Source organism: Pseudophryne corroboree, chromosome 10 (genome assembly GCF_028390025.1).
Source record: "Pseudophryne corroboree isolate aPseCor3 chromosome 10, aPseCor3.hap2, whole genome shotgun sequence".
In the NCBI taxonomy this organism is placed as follows: Eukaryota; Metazoa; Chordata; class Amphibia; order Anura; family Myobatrachidae; genus Pseudophryne; species Pseudophryne corroboree.
In genome coordinates, this window is record NC_086453.1 from 43,550,184 (window position 1) to 43,572,972 (window position 22,789).

The 22,789-nt window shown below is 44.6% G+C and overlaps 1 protein-coding gene across 1 annotated transcript in view; it reads right to left on the bottom strand.

The window, feature by feature from the left end:
- Nucleotides 1-1,341: 1,341 nt before the first annotated feature.
- Nucleotides 1,342-22,789, bottom strand: part of LOC134965926 (sialic acid-binding Ig-like lectin 14) — a 106,153-nt gene continuing 84,705 nt past the window's right edge. Inside the window, exons 6-8 of the mRNA XM_063942329.1 lie at nt 21,899-21,942; nt 8,897-9,008; nt 1,342-2,548 (exon numbers count right to left, since the gene is read on the bottom strand). Of these exons, the coding sequence (XP_063798399.1) occupies nt 8,910-9,008; nt 21,899-21,942 (143 nt within the window). The 3' untranslated portion in view covers nt 1,342-2,548; nt 8,897-8,909. The remainder of the gene's footprint in view (nt 2,549-8,896; nt 9,009-21,898; nt 21,943-22,789) is intronic.

The window sequence follows — 22,789 nt, forward strand, 5'->3', positions numbered from 1 at the left end:
CTATTGGTCGCTTCAACTGCCAGCAGCACACCGCAGCAGCGCATCTCGGCGATGGGAGTGGCCTCAAACACCGGTGAGCTGCATCCTGCCTCCCTGACTAATTGGGGGGGGGGGGGGGGGGCTGGCTGCCGTGAAAGTGTAAAAAGGGGGACTGTCTGCCTTAATGTGTACAAAGGGGGACTGTCTGCCGTAATGTGTGTTAAAAAGGGAAGCGCTGTCTGCCGTAAAAGTGTAAAAAGGGGGACTGTCTGCCATAATGTGTAAAAAAGAGGATGCTGTCTGCCGTAATGTGTAAAAAGAGGACGCTGGCTGTCGTAAAAGTGTAAAAAGGGGGACTGTCTGCCGTAATGTGTAAAAAAAAAGGGGGACTGTCTGCCGTAATGTGTAAAAAGGGGACGCTGTCTGCCATAATGTGTAAAAAGGGGACGCTGTCTGCTGTAATGTGTAAAAAGGGCTCTACCTGGTGTGGTGCTACTGTGCGGCGTAATTTGAATAATGGAGACTACTGTACACCATAATATGAATTGATATTATTTTGTGGCCACACCCCTTCCCCATAAAGCCACGCCCGTATATTTTTTGCATGCGCCTACGGCACGCACTGCCCATGTTTTACATAAAGGGGGGGGGGGGTCTGATGCAGTTTCTTGCACACAGCGCTAAAATGTCTAGTTACGGCATTGCCTGGGTGCGACCAGCTATATTAGGTCTAAAAGGGGTATAAGGTGCCTAGCTGTCCTTTTGGATCATTAATCCTTGTTACAGGAATTTCCACTGAAATGTAGTTTTCTTTGGATCAGTCATGTTATTCTCAGCTCCTTAGTCAAAAATGGAGAATAGAGAATGGCGGGTGTCCATGCGGCTGTCAACAGCTCCCAGTGTGAGAACACAGGGAGCTGCTGGAGCTGCGCATCACGTCTGCCCAGTGCCGCGCTGCAGGGAGAGAGGTGACTGGCCAGGGGGCGGCCCTCAAGGTACCTGACAGCCTCACTCCCCATAGCCCGCCACACCACTCCCAGTCTCCTCACCTTAATCCGACTTTTTTTTAAATCGGATTGAGATTGTCGGAAAGGGGGCCAAAACCTGTCAGATTTGGCGCCGTTTCCGACAGAAGCACGCGGATCGGCGGCTATTGCACCAATCCATGTGTCTTCCGATAAATCGGGAATTCCCAACTTGTCGGAAAAAAAATGCCCATATTGAATAGGTCGGAACCCTTCCTGACCAAAATCTGTCGGAAGCTGCCGTCTTTCCGACAAGACGGCAGCTTCCGACAGCTATTGAATACACCCAAAAGTAAGCAAGAGGAGGCAAAGGATTGTGTAAAATAGGTGCACAAACTAATTACTAAAACTTCTCTTTTATTGTTGTTTTACATATAAAATTTCCCATTTTGCTGGGTACAAAACAGTGAAATATAGAGGTTAAAATCAATGACAATTTGACATTTACTATATGTGACATTTGTTGTGATAGGAAATTAAAGTAACGTGTTGCTTTAAATCAAATTGTTATGATGTGACTGCTTTATTAAACTGGATTAATATCCAGCTCCAGTTTGTATAATGTATAATGATTGGTTGTTGGGAGTACATAGACTGTATTTGGTTCACCAATGAATGAAATGATAGGTGTATATTGATAATAAAGTTTGTAACTCCTCGTGTGCTGAGGCTAAAGGGCCATTTATTTATTTATATTAAATAATATAAATCCAATCTGTATGTTTTATTTTCTAGTGAATTTAAAGTTCCTCACAAATATTAGTAAGATATGTCTTTAATAGATGATAATATTTAAGATGATTAGAGAGTTTAACGGAGTTATGACTGCACATGACCAAACCTCAAAAATCAGCTCTCCTGTGGGTGTCACAATGCATCACTCTATGTATAATGTAACAATGGCCCTCATTCCGAGTTGTTCGCTCGGTAAATTTCATCGCATCGCAGCGATTTTCCGCTTAGTGCGCATGCGCAATGTCCGCACTGCGACTGCGCCAAGTAAATTTGCTATGAAGTTAGGATTTTTACTCACGGCTTTTTCTTCGCTCAGGCGATCGTAGTGTGATTGACAGGAAATGGGTGTTTCTGGGCGGAAACAGGCCGTTTTATGGGCGTGTGGGAAAAAAACTCTACCGTTTCCGGAAAAAACGCAGGAGTGGCTGGAGAAACGGGGGAGTGTCTGGGCGAACGATGGGTGTGTTTGTGACGTCAAACCAGGAACGACAAGCACTGCAATGATCGCAGATGCCGAGTAAGTCTGAAGCTACTCTGAAACTGCTAAGAAGTTTGTAATCGCAAAATTGCGAATACGTCGTTCGCAATTTTAAGATGCTAAGATTCACTCCCAGTAGGCGGCGGCTTAGCGTAAGCAACTCTGCTAAAATCGCCTTGCGAGCGAACAACTCGGAATGACCTCCAATATACTGATCGATTCTTGACACCATGGGTTTACTGCAGTTACATGCTTCTTCATGGATATCAGCTCTTCATTCTCATTGCAAGTTAATAATGCTGTAGATGTCGTTTTTCTGTCCTTTCAGGTCCTTCAAAAAAAACAGATTTTTTTTTATTACTGTTCATGTCAAAATCCTTTTCACTGTATATTATATCACTGCTCCATACAATGGGCTTAATTTAGACCTGACTGCAGCAGCAAATTTTTTCTCTAATGGGCAAAACCATGTGCAGTGCATGTGGGGCAGACATAACATGTGCAGAAAGAGTTAGATTTGGGTGGGGTGTGTTCAAACTGAAATCTAAATTGCAGTGTAAAAATAAAGCAGCCAGTATTTGCCCTGCACTGAAACAATATAATCCACCCAAATCTAACTCTCTCTGCACATGTTACATCTGCCCCACCTGCACTGCACATGGTTTTGCCAATTAGAGAAAGATTTTGCTGCTATCAGGTCTGAATTAGGCCACATGAGTATGTATTATAATTCCAATTTAACTTTGCTCCAGTCTCAATTAATTCTTACTGTTACTCATTCATTGCTGATACATAGATTTATAATACTGTCTGCATCCACTCTAACTGCTCCTCCTTTTGCCTTCTCCTCTCACTTTATACTGTCCCTATTAATAAATAGACATCTTGTTCTGCATACATGTATAAATCCCCCCCACCCTCCACTGCCTGTACTTTGTGAAAGGGAATGATGTGATGTACTGTATCAATTTAATCTCACCACTTTCCGTCTGTCAGCACTCCGGTACTCCCCTTGCTATTAGAAACTGATGGGCTATATAGGTGAGCGACTCCCCTTCCCTCTAATTTGTTGCTGAACTTACCACTGGCTAGGGGGATCTGCAGACTCCCGCTGTCATGTCGCCCTATTTTTACTCTCCCACAGCCAGCACGAGCTCCCCACCTTTTTCCCGCTCAAGTCTCGTGCCTATCCTGTTATTTTAACAACTTGTCCATGGCGCGTGAGGCTTCTAGAGCCTTCTAGAGCCTTCTATGCACTAACCACCTATATATATATATATATATATATATATATAAATGCAAAAGCCCTCACTCACTGACTGACTGACTCATCACTAATTCTCTTACCTCCCGATATGTTAGGAAGCTGAAATTTAACATAGGTATTCTTCAGCTGGGAAATAGGAAAACTATGTAATCAGAATTTTAATAGGAGATGAAAAGGGGGTTGACATAATGACGTCATTGCCGACAATGGACTGGGGTTTTTCATAAACCCACAGATCGCAGGGCTAGGCTCATGGCTTCTAGTCACCATCCTGGGGCCTTAAAGAAGGGTTTGCCCAATTCGCAAATGATGCGAGTTGCACACATCACTAGTGATCATACAGTATTGTCGGGTGAACTTGACACTATGATTGATAAATGGATTAATCAAGGCTATAACATTGATGTGTTGAGGAAGCAAAAAGGGGAGGTTATGGCTATGACAAGACAATCCCTATTGGATCCAGTTAATAAAAACAGAGGGAAAAAGATCCCATTGCCCCTTGACTACACTACATCTAGCCCCATTATCAAGAGAGCAACCAGGGCTTTGTGGCCAATAGTGTCTTCTGACTCAGACTTACATTCATTTTGCCATACAGTGCCTATGATAGCATTCAGGCGGGGTAAAAACATCAGGGACAGAGTAGTTAGAACTGATATTTCGGGTATGGGTATTCCCAAGACCCCTAATGTGTACCACAAACCTCCTGACTGCTGTCGGTGTACCGAGTGTACTACTAGTCATTATATGTTCAATTTTAAGGCATTTAAACATCCTCATAACCCCAAAAAAATATGACATTTGGTTTGTACTTTCCTGCTCCACCACCCATGTTGTTTATATTATAGTCTGCCCATGTGGGCTCTACTATGTAGGGCATACTATTAGGTTAGCCGTTAAATTAATTTTGGAAGGCAAAATATTATGTGCCTATGTCCCAGCGTCGGGGAGACAGAGCAAAACTGGAGTCAAAGGACTGAACTTTGTGCCCACTAATCTGCACAGAGACTTTGACAGTAGAATTGATCTCTGTAGATTCAACAGACAGCTACGCCTCAAAGAATTTTTTCATTCTAGAGTTGAAGTGCATAAGAATTCTATAGATTGTCCCGTTAGGACTAAATCATCTTTTGACCCATATTCTACTAATTCCGCAATTAAAGCATTCACTAGAACAGTTTCTCACTGCATAGATGATTGTGGAAAATCTAGTGGTTCATATGTTTCTAATATTACTAAGGCAGAGCGTGTGGCTTTGTGTAATTTGTCTTCTTATCCTGATATCACGGTGCGCCCTGCTGATAAAAGGGGTGGCATCGTGATTTAGGATTTGATTTATTACAAAACTGAGGCATATCTTCAGTTGGACGATCAATCTGTATACAGCAGATTAGCAGTTGATCACACTTCTGAATATACCAGTGAACTAAATTCATTACTACAACGGGCTGAGGAGAATGGTGTTATGAACTACAAGCAGTGGTTCATTCCTGTTCACTTTCTGTTCATGTATTTTATGTTAGTTCTCTTGCAGGCCAGGATTTCCTTTGCTCTGGTTTAGGAGACTCTTGTTGGCCGCAGGTGGTGAGTCTGTGTAATTGCAGCCTGTTTCCATGTGTTTAGCCTCACCTGTCTGTTAATTGCACCTGTCAGTTTGGAGTCGTGCAGCAGGGCAGCTGCACGACATAATTAATTAGGGTCCCTGCTGTGATTGGAAGAAATCCTTGTTATATTCTGTCTCAGTGCATTACACAGACGCCGGTGATAGCTTCTGTCTAGCTGCTTCCTGCCTTGAAGCATGCCTGTCCAGGAGTCCTGTGGCTTTGCCTGTGTCTTATCCAGTATCCTGCCTTGAATAATTCCTGTCCAGGAGTCCTGTGGCTTTGCCTGTGTCTGATCCAGTATCCTGCCTTGAAGCATTCCTGTCCAGGAGTCCTGTGACTTTGTCTGATCCAGTATTCTGCTTCTTGGGCTCCACTGGTCTGTCGTTTGGAATTCTGCCTGTCCTCCGGTCCTGAGAGCCTGTGTCAGCTACTTTGGGTGTTCCTGTCCTTTTACCAGTATTCGTACCAGTTTTGTGAGTAGCGGCTCTGCCGTATTCCTCGGCCTAGGCCGCAGCGTCTTGTTATATTTGTTTTGGAGTTTCTGCAGAGGTTCTGCATTGGCTGTCCTCGCCGGTATTCGACAGTGTTGTGTAGGCATGTGGACAGCATTGCCTTTGCTGTTAGTCTTGGCGGCTGAGCCGCGCATACTTTCATTTAGTTCTGTAGCGCCCCTAACTCTGTATTTCTGTCTTTAGTTAGAGGTTCCCCTTGTCATCATCCCGTCTCAGTTTACGCCTTGTCTCCAACTAAGACTGGGGGCATCGGAGTTGGGCAGACATAATCCGCCCTTACGCAGCTGCCGTGGGCCCAAGAAACCATAGTCTCGCAGGCATAAGCTGACTACGAGGGTGAGACAATGGAGTCAGGTTTCCATAGGGGTTGCTGCTGAGCTCCGTATCTTTTGCAGCATCACGTTCCTGTACTTGGGGCTCATCCACCCTGTCTCTGGAGTACCAAGTACAGTGAACGTAACAAATGGTATTATTACTAAAGTAACGAGGAAAGCACTTGCTGTCACGGCACCATATGTTCCGATCTTTTATACAATTCCCAAGTTACACAAAGACCCCGTGCGACCACCGGGGAGGCCTATAATTGTGGCCAGAAATTCTCTGTACTATAAAGTAGCCCAGTATATTGATCATTTTTTACAACCGGTTATTCAGGCTGAGGTCACCTACCTAAAAGACACCACCGCATTTTTGCAAAAGTTGAGAGAGGTGGAAGTCAATCCGGAAGAATGCTGGTTGTGCACGACTGACGTGGTCAGCTTGTTCACCAGCATTCCCCATGACTGAGGACTGCAAGCGGTTAAAACATTAATAGAAGGTAATGCCAAGAATACAGGCCCTGACACTGATTTCTTTATGTCTCCTCTTCATTTGACGTTGTTCAGAAATTATTTTCTCTTTAACAATGAATTCTTTAGACAAGAAAGAGGCTGTGCTATGGGTTCTTGTGCCGCACCGGCATTTCTTTTATGTTCTGCGTGGAGCAAAACCTCTTTTTTTCAGACATCCAGTACAAGGCGCATATCGCGATGTATACTCATTACATAGACAATATATATTTATGCTGTGGACGGGGTCCCGTGAGGGTTTCATCGAAATGATGCAATTAGTTAACGAGAAGGATGATTCCATAAAATTTACATTTGATATCCAACCAGTTAGGATTCATTTTTTGGATGTAGAAATTGTCAAAGTGGGGGGTAAGTTTAGTACCACCATATATAAAGAAACCTACAGATGTTAATAGTTTGTTATTGTCCTCAAGTCATCATCCCTTGGCATTAAAGAATGGCCTCCCGTACTCACAGTATTTGTGGGTGCATCGCATTTGCAGTGATAGTAAAAATGAGGAAGCACAGTTAGATGCCATGACTAAAAAAATTTTAGAAAGAGGCTATAGCAACAAACTCTTGCAGACATCTAGAGCTAGGGCCATACTAGAGCCCAAGATTCCGGTGTCTAAGGCGAGTGATGAGAAAGAATCTCAGAAAGCTGTAGTATGTGTCACTAATTTTACAACTGCAAGTCAGCGTATAACTAATATGGCTAAAAAAAATGTGGCCTGTCATCCAGTCTGATACAGATCTCTTTAAATTAAAAGCGAGAAGGCTCTTACCATTTTACAGGAGGGGGAGTAACATTAGGGATATGGTGATCCATAACGATATAGCCCCACTCTCTACTCTTGATACAGGTACCTTTTTATCTAGGAAACCTGGTAATTACAAATGTACTGGTTGTACAACCTGTCTCTACTTGGAGACTGGCGATTATGTGGTGCATCCCCATAATGGTAACAAGATCAGGATTAAACAAATCTTAACCTGCACTAGCAATTTTGTAGTGTATTGCATCTGATGCCCCTGTGGGCTCCTTTACATAGGGAAGACCAGTTGTCAATTTAAGGAACGGATGTCACAGCACAGAAGTGCTATCAAGCAGATACTTGAGGGTAAGAGTATTGACCAACCGGTGGCCAAACATTTCAAATAATATCACCATGGGTTGGCCTCCTTACGCTATAAAATGTTGGAACAAGTACCATTCTCTAAAAGAGGAGGGGACAGGCATAGGATTATTTTGCAGAAAGAGGCCCGCTGGAAACACCGGCTTAATACGGTGACTCCAAACGGCCTCAGTGAGACCCTCTCATTTGCGTGTTTTCTATAACTGGTTTATATAGGTTGTTTGGATGCCTTATATTATATCATATGGGTATCCATTCATTACATTTGCGCTGCTTTGAAATAAGAATTTTTTGTAAAATAACATATGCTGCTATTTTTTCATGTATTTTATCTTTATTAGTCTGGAAACAGAGTCTGTGTTTGTGTACATGTTGTCATGGTGAAGGGGTTACACGAATGCCGGTATGCGACATTGTCAGGACATTGTTGTCCATGAGATATGACGTAACCGGAAGTCGATCCTCGAGTACACTGAGGACGCTGCACGTGTGGTGGCTGTTTTAGATTGTATAAAGGTACGTTTTTGATATTCATATTTTGTGACTTCTGAAGACGGTGGAATAAAGACTGAAACGTTAAGCTAACAAGATTGAGTGATCTTGTTTCTTGCTTCATCACAAGTCCGTGAGTGCCGCCTATTTCCCTGTGCTACATGACTACTTTGTTTGGGAGGGCACCCGGCGTGTTGGTATCCCTGGTGTATTGGAGTGCCGAATATTCTATCTATCTATCTATCTATCTATCTATCTATCTATCTATCTATCTATCTATCTATCTATCTATCTATCTATCTATCTATCTATCTATCTATATATATAGTGCAGTGTTTTCCACAACTGTGGAAACAGTTCCCTGCTGCTGACTGCTGTTACCATGTGTACCTGTGTCTGTGCTGTTGTACATTGAAAAAGGTCCTCGTTTGGACCGAAACATCAGTGAACCCTGTAATCTCTGGGAACTGCGAGATAGTTTTGTTTTTTCCATTTTTTTCTAAATAAATTGTTTTGCTGTTTATTATTGACATACAAGTCTGGAGAGTGCTATCATTCCCACAATGTGGAAAACATTGCACTGTACTATGGGTCCCACCTGTTTGTGGGTTGGACTTTGATTTGGCACTCCAGTGGCTGTTTAGGTTGGGTGAGAGTAAGGGATTTCCTGTGTGTGTTTATATATATATATATATATATATATATATATATCAACTAATAGGCCGCACTCCTTGGTCTTTTCAAATAAACATCACGAACACAAAACCTTTATGCCAACATTTTAGATGTATTCAGACATCTTTCATCAAGGCTACAGAAGCATAAATCCATTTACCTTGTAAAGCTTATCACCCATGTGTGCTAGGCAGTCCCGCCGCTCCCGCCTGGCCTCCGGCGCTCCCCGCCACAGTGGCGTCACGCCAGTGGTCAGGTGGTGCGGTCACATTCTACCAATAAAAAGAAGTGTATAACCATCACCATAGCAGCCTCAACAAAACTTTATACATAATGACAACATAGTCCTGACGCTGTTTATCCAGTACAGTATTTATATAGCTATAACTTTTACTAGCAAATCAGTGTATAATAATAATATAAGACTAATGACACTAAAGTAAATACTAAATAATATATTACATGTCATGTCACCGCCCTTATGAAAGTTATCATCCTCCGTGCGGTGATGTAAAAAACTACAAAAGCGACCATATTATTCAGATGTACTTATATTAACTCGTCATGTATTGTGGTTCACCCGGTTTAAATAAAACAGGATAAATTAAGGTTTTCATTTAGTCCTGAAGGGGATATTGTATTTAATTTGAAAATCCACTGGGACTCTAGCTGGATCAATCTTTTTGCTCTATCCCCTCCCCTGTCCATTGGTGGAACATGATCTACCAATTTATATCTTAATGTTGTCAGTGAATGTCTGGCTGACACAAAGTGTTAACTAACCTTATGGCTGACCTATGTTGGTTTGCTCTCTCCCTGAAAGAGCACACAGTCTTACCAACATAGGCCAGACCGCAATGACACTTGATGATGTAGATGACACATTTACTTGTACATGTTAAAACGTGTTTCATTGGAATCTTTTTTCCGCAGTGCGGATGAGTGAAATATGAACCTATTTCTAAATGTCGACAACCAATACAACGATAACATCCTGGGGCTTTGGTTAAAAAATGAGTTGACTGTAATACATTTTTAGCTGTAGATAATTTCTTACTAAACGATATTTCAAATTTCTGCCCCATTTAAAACAATTTAGTATTCGTGTATTTTTTAAGGAGGGGATCCTTTTCTCTGATGTAATTAATGGCCAATATCTTTTAGAATTCTTTCGTACTACTGAACTTACTGTATTGAATTCACTCACCAACGACATGACACATTAATAATTTCTCATCTTGCTACTCAAGCAATCCTCTCTCTTCATGGTTAATGTTTTATTTTTGCCAGAATAAGCAATGACCTAGAGTACCCCCTTTCCAGAAATGTATTGAACATTTTGTTCTTTTGTTCTTCCACATCTGCTTCATCACTAGTGATGCTTCGGATGCACAAGAACTGTGAGAGAGGTACTGTAAACCCCGTTTCATGGGTAGGGGATGGTGACTGCTTGTATGTAACATTACGTTGGTGTCTGTGGGTTTAGAATAGATATTGGTTTTTAGACATGCTGGCATTTTACAGATGGTCACATCCAAATAATTGATAGACGATTCACTACATACATAGGTAAACTTAATTGTTTTGTCTATACTGTTGATGGTGTCCATCTCTGTTTTAAAATCCACTTCAGAACCCGACCAAAATATCTATACATCATCTACAGTATGAAGCGAACATAAAATAAAATTCTGTCTGCAACTGCATTATTTTGCAAAAAATCATATTTTCCATTGCAAACATGTACGCATTGGCTAGCACCGGGGCCACATGAGAGCCCATAGCGCAGCCTTTTTGCTGCAGATAATAATTACCATCAAAGTAAAATATTTTTTTTTTGTTAAAGTTCTTTCTAACAATGTAAGAAAAAATTATATTTCCGATCCCTTATATTGCACATTGCCCTCAATTAACGACCTGATTTCTAATAAGCATTTCTCATGTGGTATGTTTGTGTAGAGACTTACTACATCTACACAACAAAACAAATATTTGTCCGGTAAAACGGGCAACTTCTGTAACCTGAGAAGAAGATCAGTGGTGTCTTTTAGCTATTAGATGATGTATTGGCAGAGGTTATTTGCATTGGCATGCACCCAGGCTCATCAGCTACTAGTGGATGGAGTGCCGGTCTGTTTGGATACATATATATATATATATATATATATACACATATACAAATACACAGTACACTAGCAATTTCAAACAAGCAGCAGCACTCTGAGACTCAAAACAACAGAGGAAAATAATCAAACATGTAATTTATTCCATCTTGTGAGCCAACATTTCGGGGCCAAGATGCCCCTTTGTCAAGGTGATCACCTTGACAAAGGGGCATCTTGGCCTCGAAACATTGGCTCACAGGATTGAATAAATCACATGGTTCACTATTTTCCACTGATGCATTAAGTCTCAGAGTGCCACTGCTTGTTTGAAATTGCTTGTATATTACTACAGAAACCTGATGGCACCTGAGCGAAGTTGATTAATGACTGGGGGACTGCTGATATATACTTGTATATATATATATATATATATATATATATAAACAAGACAGCACACTGTAATTAAAGTTAGGTTGGTGGTGCAGGGTCCAGCAGGAGTTAAATATAGGCAATCACTTTTTCTAGCACACAGGAAAAGAAATAAAACAGCACTCACGTTTTGATGAAAAAGTGTGTGTGCTGGAAAAAGTGAGTGCCTATATATATATTACACTTAAAAAAAACCTTTTTTTACATTTCCTTCTTCTTTTTATCAACAATAATTTAATCTTCCTGTATATTGTGTATTGTTTCTTTGCAATGGTGCTTTGTTATTGAGATACATTTGGAGAAGAGACTTTCTACTCTCTATAAATTTCATATAGATATTCCCCCATGGAAACTTATGGGGACGGCATCACTAAGAAAAGAGATGAGGAGACTACTGTAAGTGAAATCTGCAATTTCACTGCAGTTTTCTTTCCAATAAAATTTAGGGAGTACAGAAAAAAAGGAGATTTATGGTAGACTTACCATGGTTAAATCTCTTTCTGCGAGGTACACTGGTTTCCACAGGGAATACATCGGGGTGTAGAGATGGATCTTGATCCAGAGGCACCAACAGGCTACAGCTTTAGACTGTCCAAGGATGCATTGCGGGGCTTCCTCTATAACCACGCCTCCAGGCACTGTGAGCTCAGTTTTGTTAACGAGTCCAACGCAGAAATAGGTAAAAGAGAAGGCAGATGGTAGTCACATAGAACCACATTCTCATGACAGGAGAAGGGACTAGCGGCTAATGCCATACAAACCCATAGAAGCTAAGCACGTCAGGGTTGGCACCCTGTGGAACCCAGTGTACCTCGCAGAAAGAGATTTAACCACGGTAAGTCTACCATAAATCTCCTTTTCTGCAGCAGGGTACACTGTGTTCCACAGGGAATACATCAGGGATATCCTAAAACAGTTCCTCAAGGGAGGAGATTAATCTTAGTGGGTATGAGAACCCGGCATCCAAAGGAAGCATCCTTAAAGGCGGAAGTATCAAAGGCATAGAACCTAATGAACGTGTTCACTGAGGACCACGTAGCCGCCTTGCACAATTGTTCTGCGGACGCACCACGGCAGGCTGCCCAAGAAGGTCCAACCGACCAAGTAGAATGGGCTTTAATAGCAGCAGGAGCTGAGAGTCCAGCCTGCGCATAAGCTTGTGCAATCACCATTCTAATCCATCTGGCCAAGGTTTGCTTGCTCGCAGGCCAGCCACGTTTGTGGAGACCAAATAGTACAAAAAGGGCATCTGACCTCTTATTAGAGGCAGTCCTCTCCACATATAAACGGAGAGCCCTTACCACATCCAAAGACTGCTCTTTGGAGGACAAGTCAGAAGAGATGAAGGCCAGAACCACAATCTCTTGGTTAAGGTGAAATGATGAAACCACCTTAGGTAGATAACCGGGGCGAGTTTGGAGAACTGCTCGGTCATGATGAAATATTGAAAAGGGTGGACAACAGGACAAAGCGCCTTAGTCCAACACCCTTTTGGCAGAGGCAATAGCCAATAAGAAAAGGACCTTAGCCGTAAGCCATTTAAGGCCCACTGACTCAAGAGGTTAAAATGGAGACTCTTGCAGGGCATTCAGAATGACAGACAAATCCCCTGGAGCCACAGGAGGGACATAGGGAGGCTGAATCCACAGTACGCCCTTAGTGAATGTATGTATGTCAGGCATAGACGCAATTTTCCTCTGATACCACACCGACAAGGCAGATATGTGAACCTTGAGGGAGGCCAGACGATGTCCTAAATCCAGGCCTTGTTGCAAAAAAGCTAGAAGTCTGGAAGTACTAAATATGTAAAAATCATAATTCTTAGCAGCACCCCAGGTGAAGTAAGAATTCCAGACCCTATAATAAATCCATGCAGAAGCCGATTTGCAGGCCTTTAGCATATTTTGTATAACTGCCTCGGAGAATCCTTTTGCCCTTAGGAGATCCACGCTGTCAAAGCCAGTCTGGCCAGGTCCGGGTTGACACAAGCACCCTGAACGAGGAGGTCTGTGCATTGAGGAAGTAGAAGAGAATACTCTATTGATAGATCCTGCAGGTCTTAGAACCAATGCCATCTGGGCCACGCTGGAGCGACTAGAAGTAGTATTCCTCCTTCTTGTTTGAACTTCCATAGTACCCTGAGCAGGAGTGACACTGGAGGGAACACGTAGGGCAGCCGAAAGTTCCATGGAATTGCCAGTGCATCCACAAACGCTGCTTGAGGATCCCTTGTCCTTGATCTGAAGACCGGAACTTTTGTGATTGTGTCGAGACGCCATCAGGTCTATATGTGTTAGACCCCACTTGTCCACTAGGAGTTGAAAGACTTCCTGATGAAGACTCCACTCTCCAACGTGCACGTCCTGACAACTGAGGAAATCCGCTTCCCAGTTGAGGACTCCCGGAATGAACACTGCTGATATTGCTGGTAGATGGCGTTCCACCCAATGAAAGATTTTTAACACTTCCATCATTGCAATACGGCTTTGAGTGCCTCCTTGATGGTTAATGTATGCCAGCATGGTGGCGTTGTCTGATTGTACTTGAACAGGCCTGTTCTGTATCAGAGGCAGGGTAAGAGTCAAAGCATGTTGAGAATGTTTATTGCGAGGAGGGGTTCCTCCTTGGTCCACCGACCCTGGAGAGAGTGTTGCTCCAGCACCACACCCCAAACCCTCAGACTGGCTTCTTTAGTCAGTAGGACCCAGTTGAGGATCCAGAAGGTATAGCCCCTGCTCAACTGCTGGTCCTGTAGCCACAAGCTCAGTGACAGACAAACCTCTGGAGTCAAGGAGATCATTTGAGACCTGATCCAATGAGGCAGGCCCTCCCACTTGGAAAGGATTAACCTCTGTAGAGGGCAGGAATGAAATTGAGTGTACTCCACCATGTCAAAAGCCGACACCATAAGGCCTAGTACTTGCATTGCCGAGTGTATCAACACTCTTGGGCGAGAGAGGAAGTATCTGATCCTGTCCTGAAGTTTCAGGACTTTCTCTGGAGACAGGAATAGTCTTTGGCTGTGTGTGTCCAGCAGTGCCCCCAGGTGCACAATGCTACAAGCAGGGACCAGCGAGGACTTCTTCCAGTTGACAAGCCACCTGTGGGCTTGTAGGAAGTGTACCGTTAGTTACAGATGACTGAGGAAGACATCTTGGGAGTTCACCAGGATCAGCAAGTCGTCCAGATACGGCAGGATCCTGATTCACTGACGACAGAGATGAGCCGTCATCACGGCCATAACCTTGATGAAGATCCGAGGAGCCATGGCCAGTCCAAACGGCAGAGCCTGGAATTGATAGTGAAGGTTGCCAATAGCATACTGCAGAAATTGCTGATGCAATATGGCAACAGGTATATGCAGATAAGCATCTTGTATATCCAAGGATACCATATAATATCCGGGTTCCATGGCCAGTACAATCGAGTGCAGCATTTCCATACGGAACTTGGTCCCTCTCACAAATTTGTTCAGGGATTTGAGGTTGAGTATAGGCCGGAAAGACCCATTGGGTTTTAGGACTGGAAACAGGGTCGAGTAGTATCCTCCGCCTCTCTGGGACAGGGGTACCGGCACTACCACACCTGTATCCAGAAGGGAATGCACAACCAGGTGTAGAGCTTGCGCCTTCAACGGGTGCGGAACGGACGAGGGGGATGTCTCTTGAAAGAGGCCGTGTACCCATGAGAAACAACTTCTTTCACCAATGCGTCTGAAGTGGTCCTTAACCAGACCTGGGTGAGGCCCGCCCCGTCATGCAGCAGGCTTGTCTTGTTTGGAAGCAGGCTGACGGGCAGTCCAGGATTGGTTAGCTAAGGGCTTTGTGATTTTGGGAGCACGAGCTTGTCTTGGGAACATCTGACCTTTTGCTTTCCCTTGAGGTCGAAAGGAAAAGTGGTAGCATTTGCATTCTGTGCAGAAGTAATAGTGGCCCTCATTCCATCGTTCGCTAGCTGCTTTTAGCAGCCGTGCAAATGCATAGTCGCCACCCACGGGTGAGTGTATCTTTGCTTTGCAAGAATTCGAACGCCTGTGCACCAGCATGGCAGCAAACACATTTTGTGCAGAACAAGACTAGCCCTGTAGTTGCTCATTCTGTGCGATGATTGCTGCGACGAAGGACCCGGTAATGATGTCAGATACCCACCCAGCAAACACCCGGCCATGCCTGCGTTTCTCCAAACACTCCCAGAAAATGGTCAGTTGCCATCCAGAAACTCCCACTTCCTGTCAATCTCCTTGCGTCCGCCAGTGCGACAGAAAGCGTCACTAAAACCTGTGCGAAACCATAAAGCTCTTTGTACTCATACAATGCGCGTGTGCATTGCGGTGCATACACATGTGCAGATTAGCGCTGTTCTGCCATAATCGCTGCGCTGTGAACATCCGTAGTGAGCGATCAACTCGGAATGACCCCCTGTATTCGGGAGAAATGCAGTTTTAGCAGCCGCTAAGTCAGTCACAATCTTATTCAGATCGTCCCCAAATAGGATGTCTCCCTTAAAAGGGAGCCAGGATGGACGTAGTCGATGCCTTGGCCGCCATTACACCTGCCTCAGAGGACGCCTTCTGAATATAATGGGAGACGGTGGTAATATGAGACAGATATTGTCTGGCAGTGTCAAATATATCCTGAGGCAGCACTTCCTTTATTCCCTTAACCCATGCTTCAATTCCTTTTGAGGCCCAGGAGGCTGCTATAGTGGGTCTATGTACGCCCCTGAAAGGAAGTAAATAGACTTCAGGCATCCTTCAACATGCTTATCTGTTGGTTACTTCAGTGAGGTGACAGCGGGGACAGGCAGAGTAGATGACACCACAAGCCGGTTGACATGGGAATCCACTGGAGGTGAATTTTCCCACTTGTTACACAACTCAGCAGGGAGAGGATAACGAGCTAGCATCTTTTTAGACAGGGAGAATTTATTTCCTGGAGAAGACCAGGGTTCCTGATGTATGTCAACTAAATGGTCAGAATGCGGTAATACTACTTTAGTTACTTTCTGACGTTTAAACTTATCAGGTTTCTTAGATGCAGTAGTGGGATCTACATCATCATCGATTTGTAGAATCAGCTTAATAGCCTCCACTAGGTCAGGGACATCAACCTGAGTTGCAGGTTCCTCGTCAGAAGCAACTGTATCAGTGTCTGATGAATCAGTATACTCCCCATCTTCATCAGAAGTATCATCTGAGATATTAGTGGATTGTGAGAGGAAGCAGCCCGCTTAGATGACCCCTTAACCCCAGAGGGATGTGGGGTAGGTTTTTGTCTAACCAAAGATTGATTCAGTTGTTGTATCTGGGTAGACAGAGTATCCGCCAGGGTAGATTTACCACAGGGACAATATGTGGCTGCAATGGCACAAGAGGTCCCATAGGGGGCATAAGGTGTGTGACAAGCATATTAAGCATAGTTGAAAATGCCGCCCAAGGTGGCTCCTGTTTGTCTACAGGAGCAGCATGCTGACTGTGAGATGTATGACGCATAGTACACAGACCATCATTCAAAACTTCCCCTGCAGGCAAATCTTTTGCGCATGCACTTCATGATGCAGGAGTGTCCGTGGATTTCCCGCCTTTTGTTTTAGACATTATAGTGAATATAACCATAGAGCATAAGAGTACGAAACAGCCAGACAAATACAATACCTGAAAATAAATCCCCTATTTATGTGACAGTAAATACAGGCAGAGCCGTCTTAACAGCATTGTAGGCCCCTGGACACAGCAATGTACTGGGGCCCCTATCCACCCATCACCGGTAGAGGTGGGGGGTGCTATCAGCTGCAGCTTTGATGTTCCGTGGGGGATAGGGGGATCTATCTTTCGCTCAGCATGTAGGACCTGGAGAAATAATTTCTGCTAATTACTAATTTACTGCACAAATGGAGCGGGAAGGAGAACACTAAACTGTAGAAGGGGACATTGTGCTGAATGAAGGGGCCCAGGTACATGACTTCCAGGGTAGTAGGGGGTGTTTAATACATAGGGGAGGGGTGGATAGTGGAGTGGGCTTAATATTCATAATTTTCCGGGGGTCAGGGCAGCTTGCTTTACTGCAGATATCTCCAGTTCCTGGAAATAGATTTCTTAGCTTTAGTGGGATAAAAAAAAAACTAGAGAGTCCCACCTTTTAGGAGGTTCTGGGAACTTGCGGATCAGACTTCAGGAGCCAGAGCAATCCACCGACAAATATATAAAACAGCATATTAGGCGTGTGGACCTAGAGCAGGTACCAGCTGCTTGAAGGCTGATATCTCTGGTTCTGGGCATAATAGAGACAAGCTGCCAGTGTCCACTGAAAGGGGAGAGTCACAGCTTTTGGAATATATCCTCATAAAAACTCTAAGTTAGACAGAAAACAAGATATCTGGCTGGGAAGAACAATTAATAGGCTTGGATGGGGACCACTCAGTGGCGTAACTACTGCCCCCGCAGTCCTCGCGGTGGCTTGGGGGCGAGGGCTGCGGGGGCGCCACTGATTTACAGCAGACTGACATGCGGACGAGCGTCCGCATGTCAGTCTGCTTTCTCCTTCCCTCCGCCGCTTGTTGGAGGGACACGGAGGGTACAGCCTCTCCTGTGTCCCTCCTGCTGCATCATCTCCGGCGGCCGCGGGTCTGATAGGGAGAAGTGCCGTCCGTGAGCTCTAATTGGCTCACGAACCGGCACTTCCCCCTATTAGACCCGCGGCCGCCGGTGATGATGCAGCAGGAGGGACACAGGAAAGGCTGTACCCTCCGTGTCCCTCCAAAAAGCGGCGGCGGCGGCGGGGGGGGATGATATCTGGCACTGGGGGGAATATCTGGCACTGGGGGGAATAACTGGCAGGGGAGGGATATCTGGCACTGGGGCATTGTCTGGCACTGGGGGCATATATGGCACTGGGGGGGGGATATCTGGCACTGGGGCATTATCTGGCACTGGGGGGGGAATATCTGGCGGGGTGGTGGTGGATGTCTGGCACTAGGGGGAATAACTGGCAGGGGGGGGATATCTGGCACTGGGGCATTATCTGGCACTGGGGGGGAATAACTGGCAGGGGGGGGGATATCTGGAACTGGGGCATTATCTGGCACTGGGGGCATATATGGCACTGAGGGGGAATATCTGGCAGGGGGGGGATATCTGGCACTGGGGCATTATCTGGCACTGGGGGCATATATGACTCTGGGGGGGAATAACTGGCAGGGGGGGGGATACCTGGCACTGGGGCATTATCTGGCACTGGGGGCATATATGACACTGGGGGGGAATAACTGGCAGGGGGGGGGGATATCTGGCACTGGGGCATTATCTGGCACTGGGGGCATATATGGCACTGGGGGGGAATATCTGGCAGGGGGGGGATATCTGGCACTGGGGGCATATATGGCACTGGGGGGGAATATCTGGCACTAGGGGCATATATGGCACTGGAGGTGGGGAATATCTGGCACCGGGGGCATATATGGCACTGGGGGGGGGATATCTGGCACTGGGGGCATATATGGCACTGGGGGGGGGGGGGCATATCTGGCACTGGAGGCATATTTGGCACTGGGGGGGAATATATGGCACTGGGGGCATATTTGGCACTGGGGGGGAATATATGGCACTGGGGGCATATCTGGCACTGGGGGCATATGTGGCACTGGGGGGGAATATCTGGCACTGGGGGCATATGTGGCACTGGGGGGGTATATGTGTACCTGGCACATGGGGGGGGGCTATATTTGGCACTGGGGCATGTGAGTACCTGGCACCGTGGGGGAATATCTGGCACTGGGGACATATGTGGCACTGGGAGCACAGCCCTAGCAACGAGCATGACACACAGTGCATGAAACACCTGGCAACGAGCATGACACACAGTGCATGAAACACCTGGCAACGAGCATGACACCCAGTGCATGAAACCCCTGGCAACGAGCATGACACCCTGAGCATGAAAACCCCTGGCACCGTGCATGGAACCAAGAGCATGAAACCCCTGGCAACGAGCATGACACCCAGTGCATGAAACCCCTGACAACGAGCAGGTAATTGAAAAGTAATTAGAAGCCTTACTGTAGGACTTAATGTGTAATGGGCATTACGGTGTGTGGCATAATGTATCACGGACATTGCGGTGTGTGTCATAATGTGTCACAGGCATTACGGTGTATGGTATACTATATCGCGGGCATTGTGATATGTGGTATAATGTCTCAGGGTCATTGCAGTGTGTGGCATAATGTATCACGGACATTGCGGTGTGTGTCATAATGTGTCAGGCATTACGGTGTGTGGTATACTATATCACGGGCATTGTGGTATGTGGTATAATGTCTCAGGGTCATTGCAGTGTGGCATAATACATAACGGGCATTGCGGTGTGTGGCATAGGGTGTAACGGGCAGGGCATTGCGGTATGTGTCACAGGCATTACGGTGTATGGTATACTATATCACGGGCATTGTGGTATAATGTATCACGGACATTGCGGTGTGTGTCATAATGTGTCACAGACATTGTATGTGCTATAATGTATCAGGGGCATTGCAGTGTGTAGCATAATGTATAACGGGCATTGCGATTCCTGTCATAATGTGTCACAGGCATTACGGTGTGTGGCATAATGTGTCACGGGCATTACGGTGTGTGGCATAATGTGTCGGGGGCATTGCAGTGTGTGCATATTGTGTCGTGCATTATTGTGTGTGGAATAATGTCTAAGGGCATTGCAGTATGTGGCATAATGTATACTGGGCATTACTATAATGAGGAAAAATGACAAATAATGTAAGGGGCATGAATCAGGATTATTTTTCTTTCCTGTGGTGGCCAACGTATGGGCGTGCAGGTTGCAGAACTGGGGTATAAGGTAGTCTTTTCCTGCAATGCCACGCCCCTTCATGTGAAACCACGCCCATTCCAACGAAACCACACCCCTTATTTTGCCGCGCAAATTTCTAGTTACGCCACTGGGACCACTGCTTTGAAGTCTGATATGTCTGGTTCCCCAGGGCCAATTTTCAAAAATCTTGTACCCCTGGAAAGAGGGGACCCTCATCTATCAGGCTAGGGCCTTTTTACTCCTGGGGCCCTTGGGCAATAGCCCATTGAGCCCATACGAAAAGATGGCCCTGAATACAGGACACAAACAGAGAATAAATGCGGTATGAGGTGACTGAAATACACAATAAAATACACTTAACTGTATATACTGTGCAGCACTATATTTGAGACTCTGATGCACCTAGTCCCCTAGGGTACAGAATACAGTGATAGCTATAGCTGGGATACACTGAAAGTGAAATCCACACAGCAGATACAGGCACACACAGTTTCAGTGACAATGCTGATAATTATTTTAGTCAGACAATAAAACTGCACTGGACTAGTAAATATATATATACCGGATGTATATATCAGAATACTCGCACTATATATTCTGGTAGAGGTACACTTGTTCTTAACTAACACTGTCTTAAAATGACATGTAGAATAATTAAGTGTTTGTAAAATCACAGCGCTGATGAATCAGGCTCATTTACAGAGGAGACCTTGCCCTGCTGTCCCAGAGACCAGTCGCAGCTACTGTGAGAAGATGGCGCCCAGAGTCTCAGTTAGGGAGTGAGGGAGAGGCAGCTCCAGGGTGGGAACACAAGCAGTAGATGGCGCCCGGAGCTGGGGGAGGGGCTACAGGTCAAGCGCCTTTACCCTATGCTGGTCCTCACCACCGGGTACTATGGAGCCTTATTAAAGTGGATATTTTACTATCTAATCTGTGCTCCCATGTCCTGGTGGATATAGTGCGGTCCCTGCAGTATCCACGCCAGCGCTGCAGTCCTTCTCCTTAGACCACGATCGGAACACGAGTTAATGGTGGGTCCCGCCTGTGGGACCCTCTTACCACCTCCCTTAGTAGCAGTAACAAGATCCAAGAGAGCGTCTGTTGTGGTGTGCCTAGGAACCGGAGCACCTCCACCGCAAGTGCTCGGGAACAGAGCCAGCGGGAGTATGTGACGCAGCTGGGGAGGTGATGGAGCCACAGCACAGTATGTCACACTGAAATATGAAGTGCTGCAGCTCTTTAAGTCTTCTAAAAAGCTTTTTCAGGACTGCCTAGCGCAACCCCCTGTCAAGTGACCTGCTGCTGCAGGCACCAACTACAAACTGAGCTCACAGTGCCTGGAAGAGGGGTTATAGAGGAGGCCCTGCAATGCATCCTGGTACAGTCTAAAGCTTTAGCCTGTTGGTGCCTCTAGATCAAGATCCATCTCTACACTCCGATGTATTCACTGTGGAACACAATGTACCCCGCTGCAAATGTATTTTTTTTTTTAGCTAAAATGTTGCAGAAAAGATGTTATTATGTTTATATATGGAGACCAAAGTTGTGAGCAAGTTGTGCACAATTACCCAGTGTCACAGCCTCTGGATACATTTTACTAAGATTGTGCAATGAATTTAAATTAAAAGTTGACCTAACAGACAACAAAGGAAGGTTCTTAATGTATCATCATTTCATTGTAACACAGTCTAAAAAGTTGCTTGTTATGAATATCCACATAATGTATAAAACTGGATAATACTGATTTAACATGACATATAAACAGCTACTGATAAAAATACAGCCATCTACCATACATTATCATACCTGATAAGTAGGTTCTGTTACTTCACGCTCATTGCGTCCATTTCCTAGAAATTAAATTACATGGAATAAGATACATAGCTGATAATTACTATTAGTCTTAACCATGGCTAGATGAAGCCTTGGGGGGAAGGGGCACTTAAAACAGGGGAGCCCAGGGGACGGAGATATGTCTATATTAGACTTTGCATGCCTCCCAATTTGACCCATTCCAGAAGGGACATAAAGCTCTGGACTTCCCTTTGAATATATGATTGGCACCTGTTTTTAACTATTTCATTGGCAAGAAAAGTATTTCAACAAAGGTGATTGCAATCAAAATTTAAGAAGGAAGTCCGTTTAGAGAGCATTTTGTCCCTCCTAGAATGGGTCATGATGGGAGATATGGATTGTGTATACTTAATTTAAGCTAATTCTACCTTAGATTTAAATTAATAGTTTAATAATGCCTGGATACTGTTTATAGCCTTACCTAATTGAGAAACAACTATTTTATAACATTTTTATGTAGTGGAACAAAGACAACTTAACCTTGAAATACACATAGAAAAATAAAATCTATAATTTATGTAGTCACATGCATGAATACCAGCAGCCTAAGAACTACTTACACACTGGGACAGGATTTAGAGGATTGGAGGGGGACTTTGTGGAGATTTTTGAGGACCTCCCCTAGAAAAAAATGGTGGATGCACACATGCAGTACACCAAAAGAGTCTTCTCCACTTGCAAAATTAAAACCTTCAATGAGCACCTTTCTCCATAATTTAAGTAATCTTTTAACAATTATCACCTAGTAGGAAAGATTTTCTTCCCCCATTGAAGAGATCTTCTATCTTTCATAGAGGACTCATCTTAAACAGCAAAATATGCAATATGAAAACATTCTGCTAG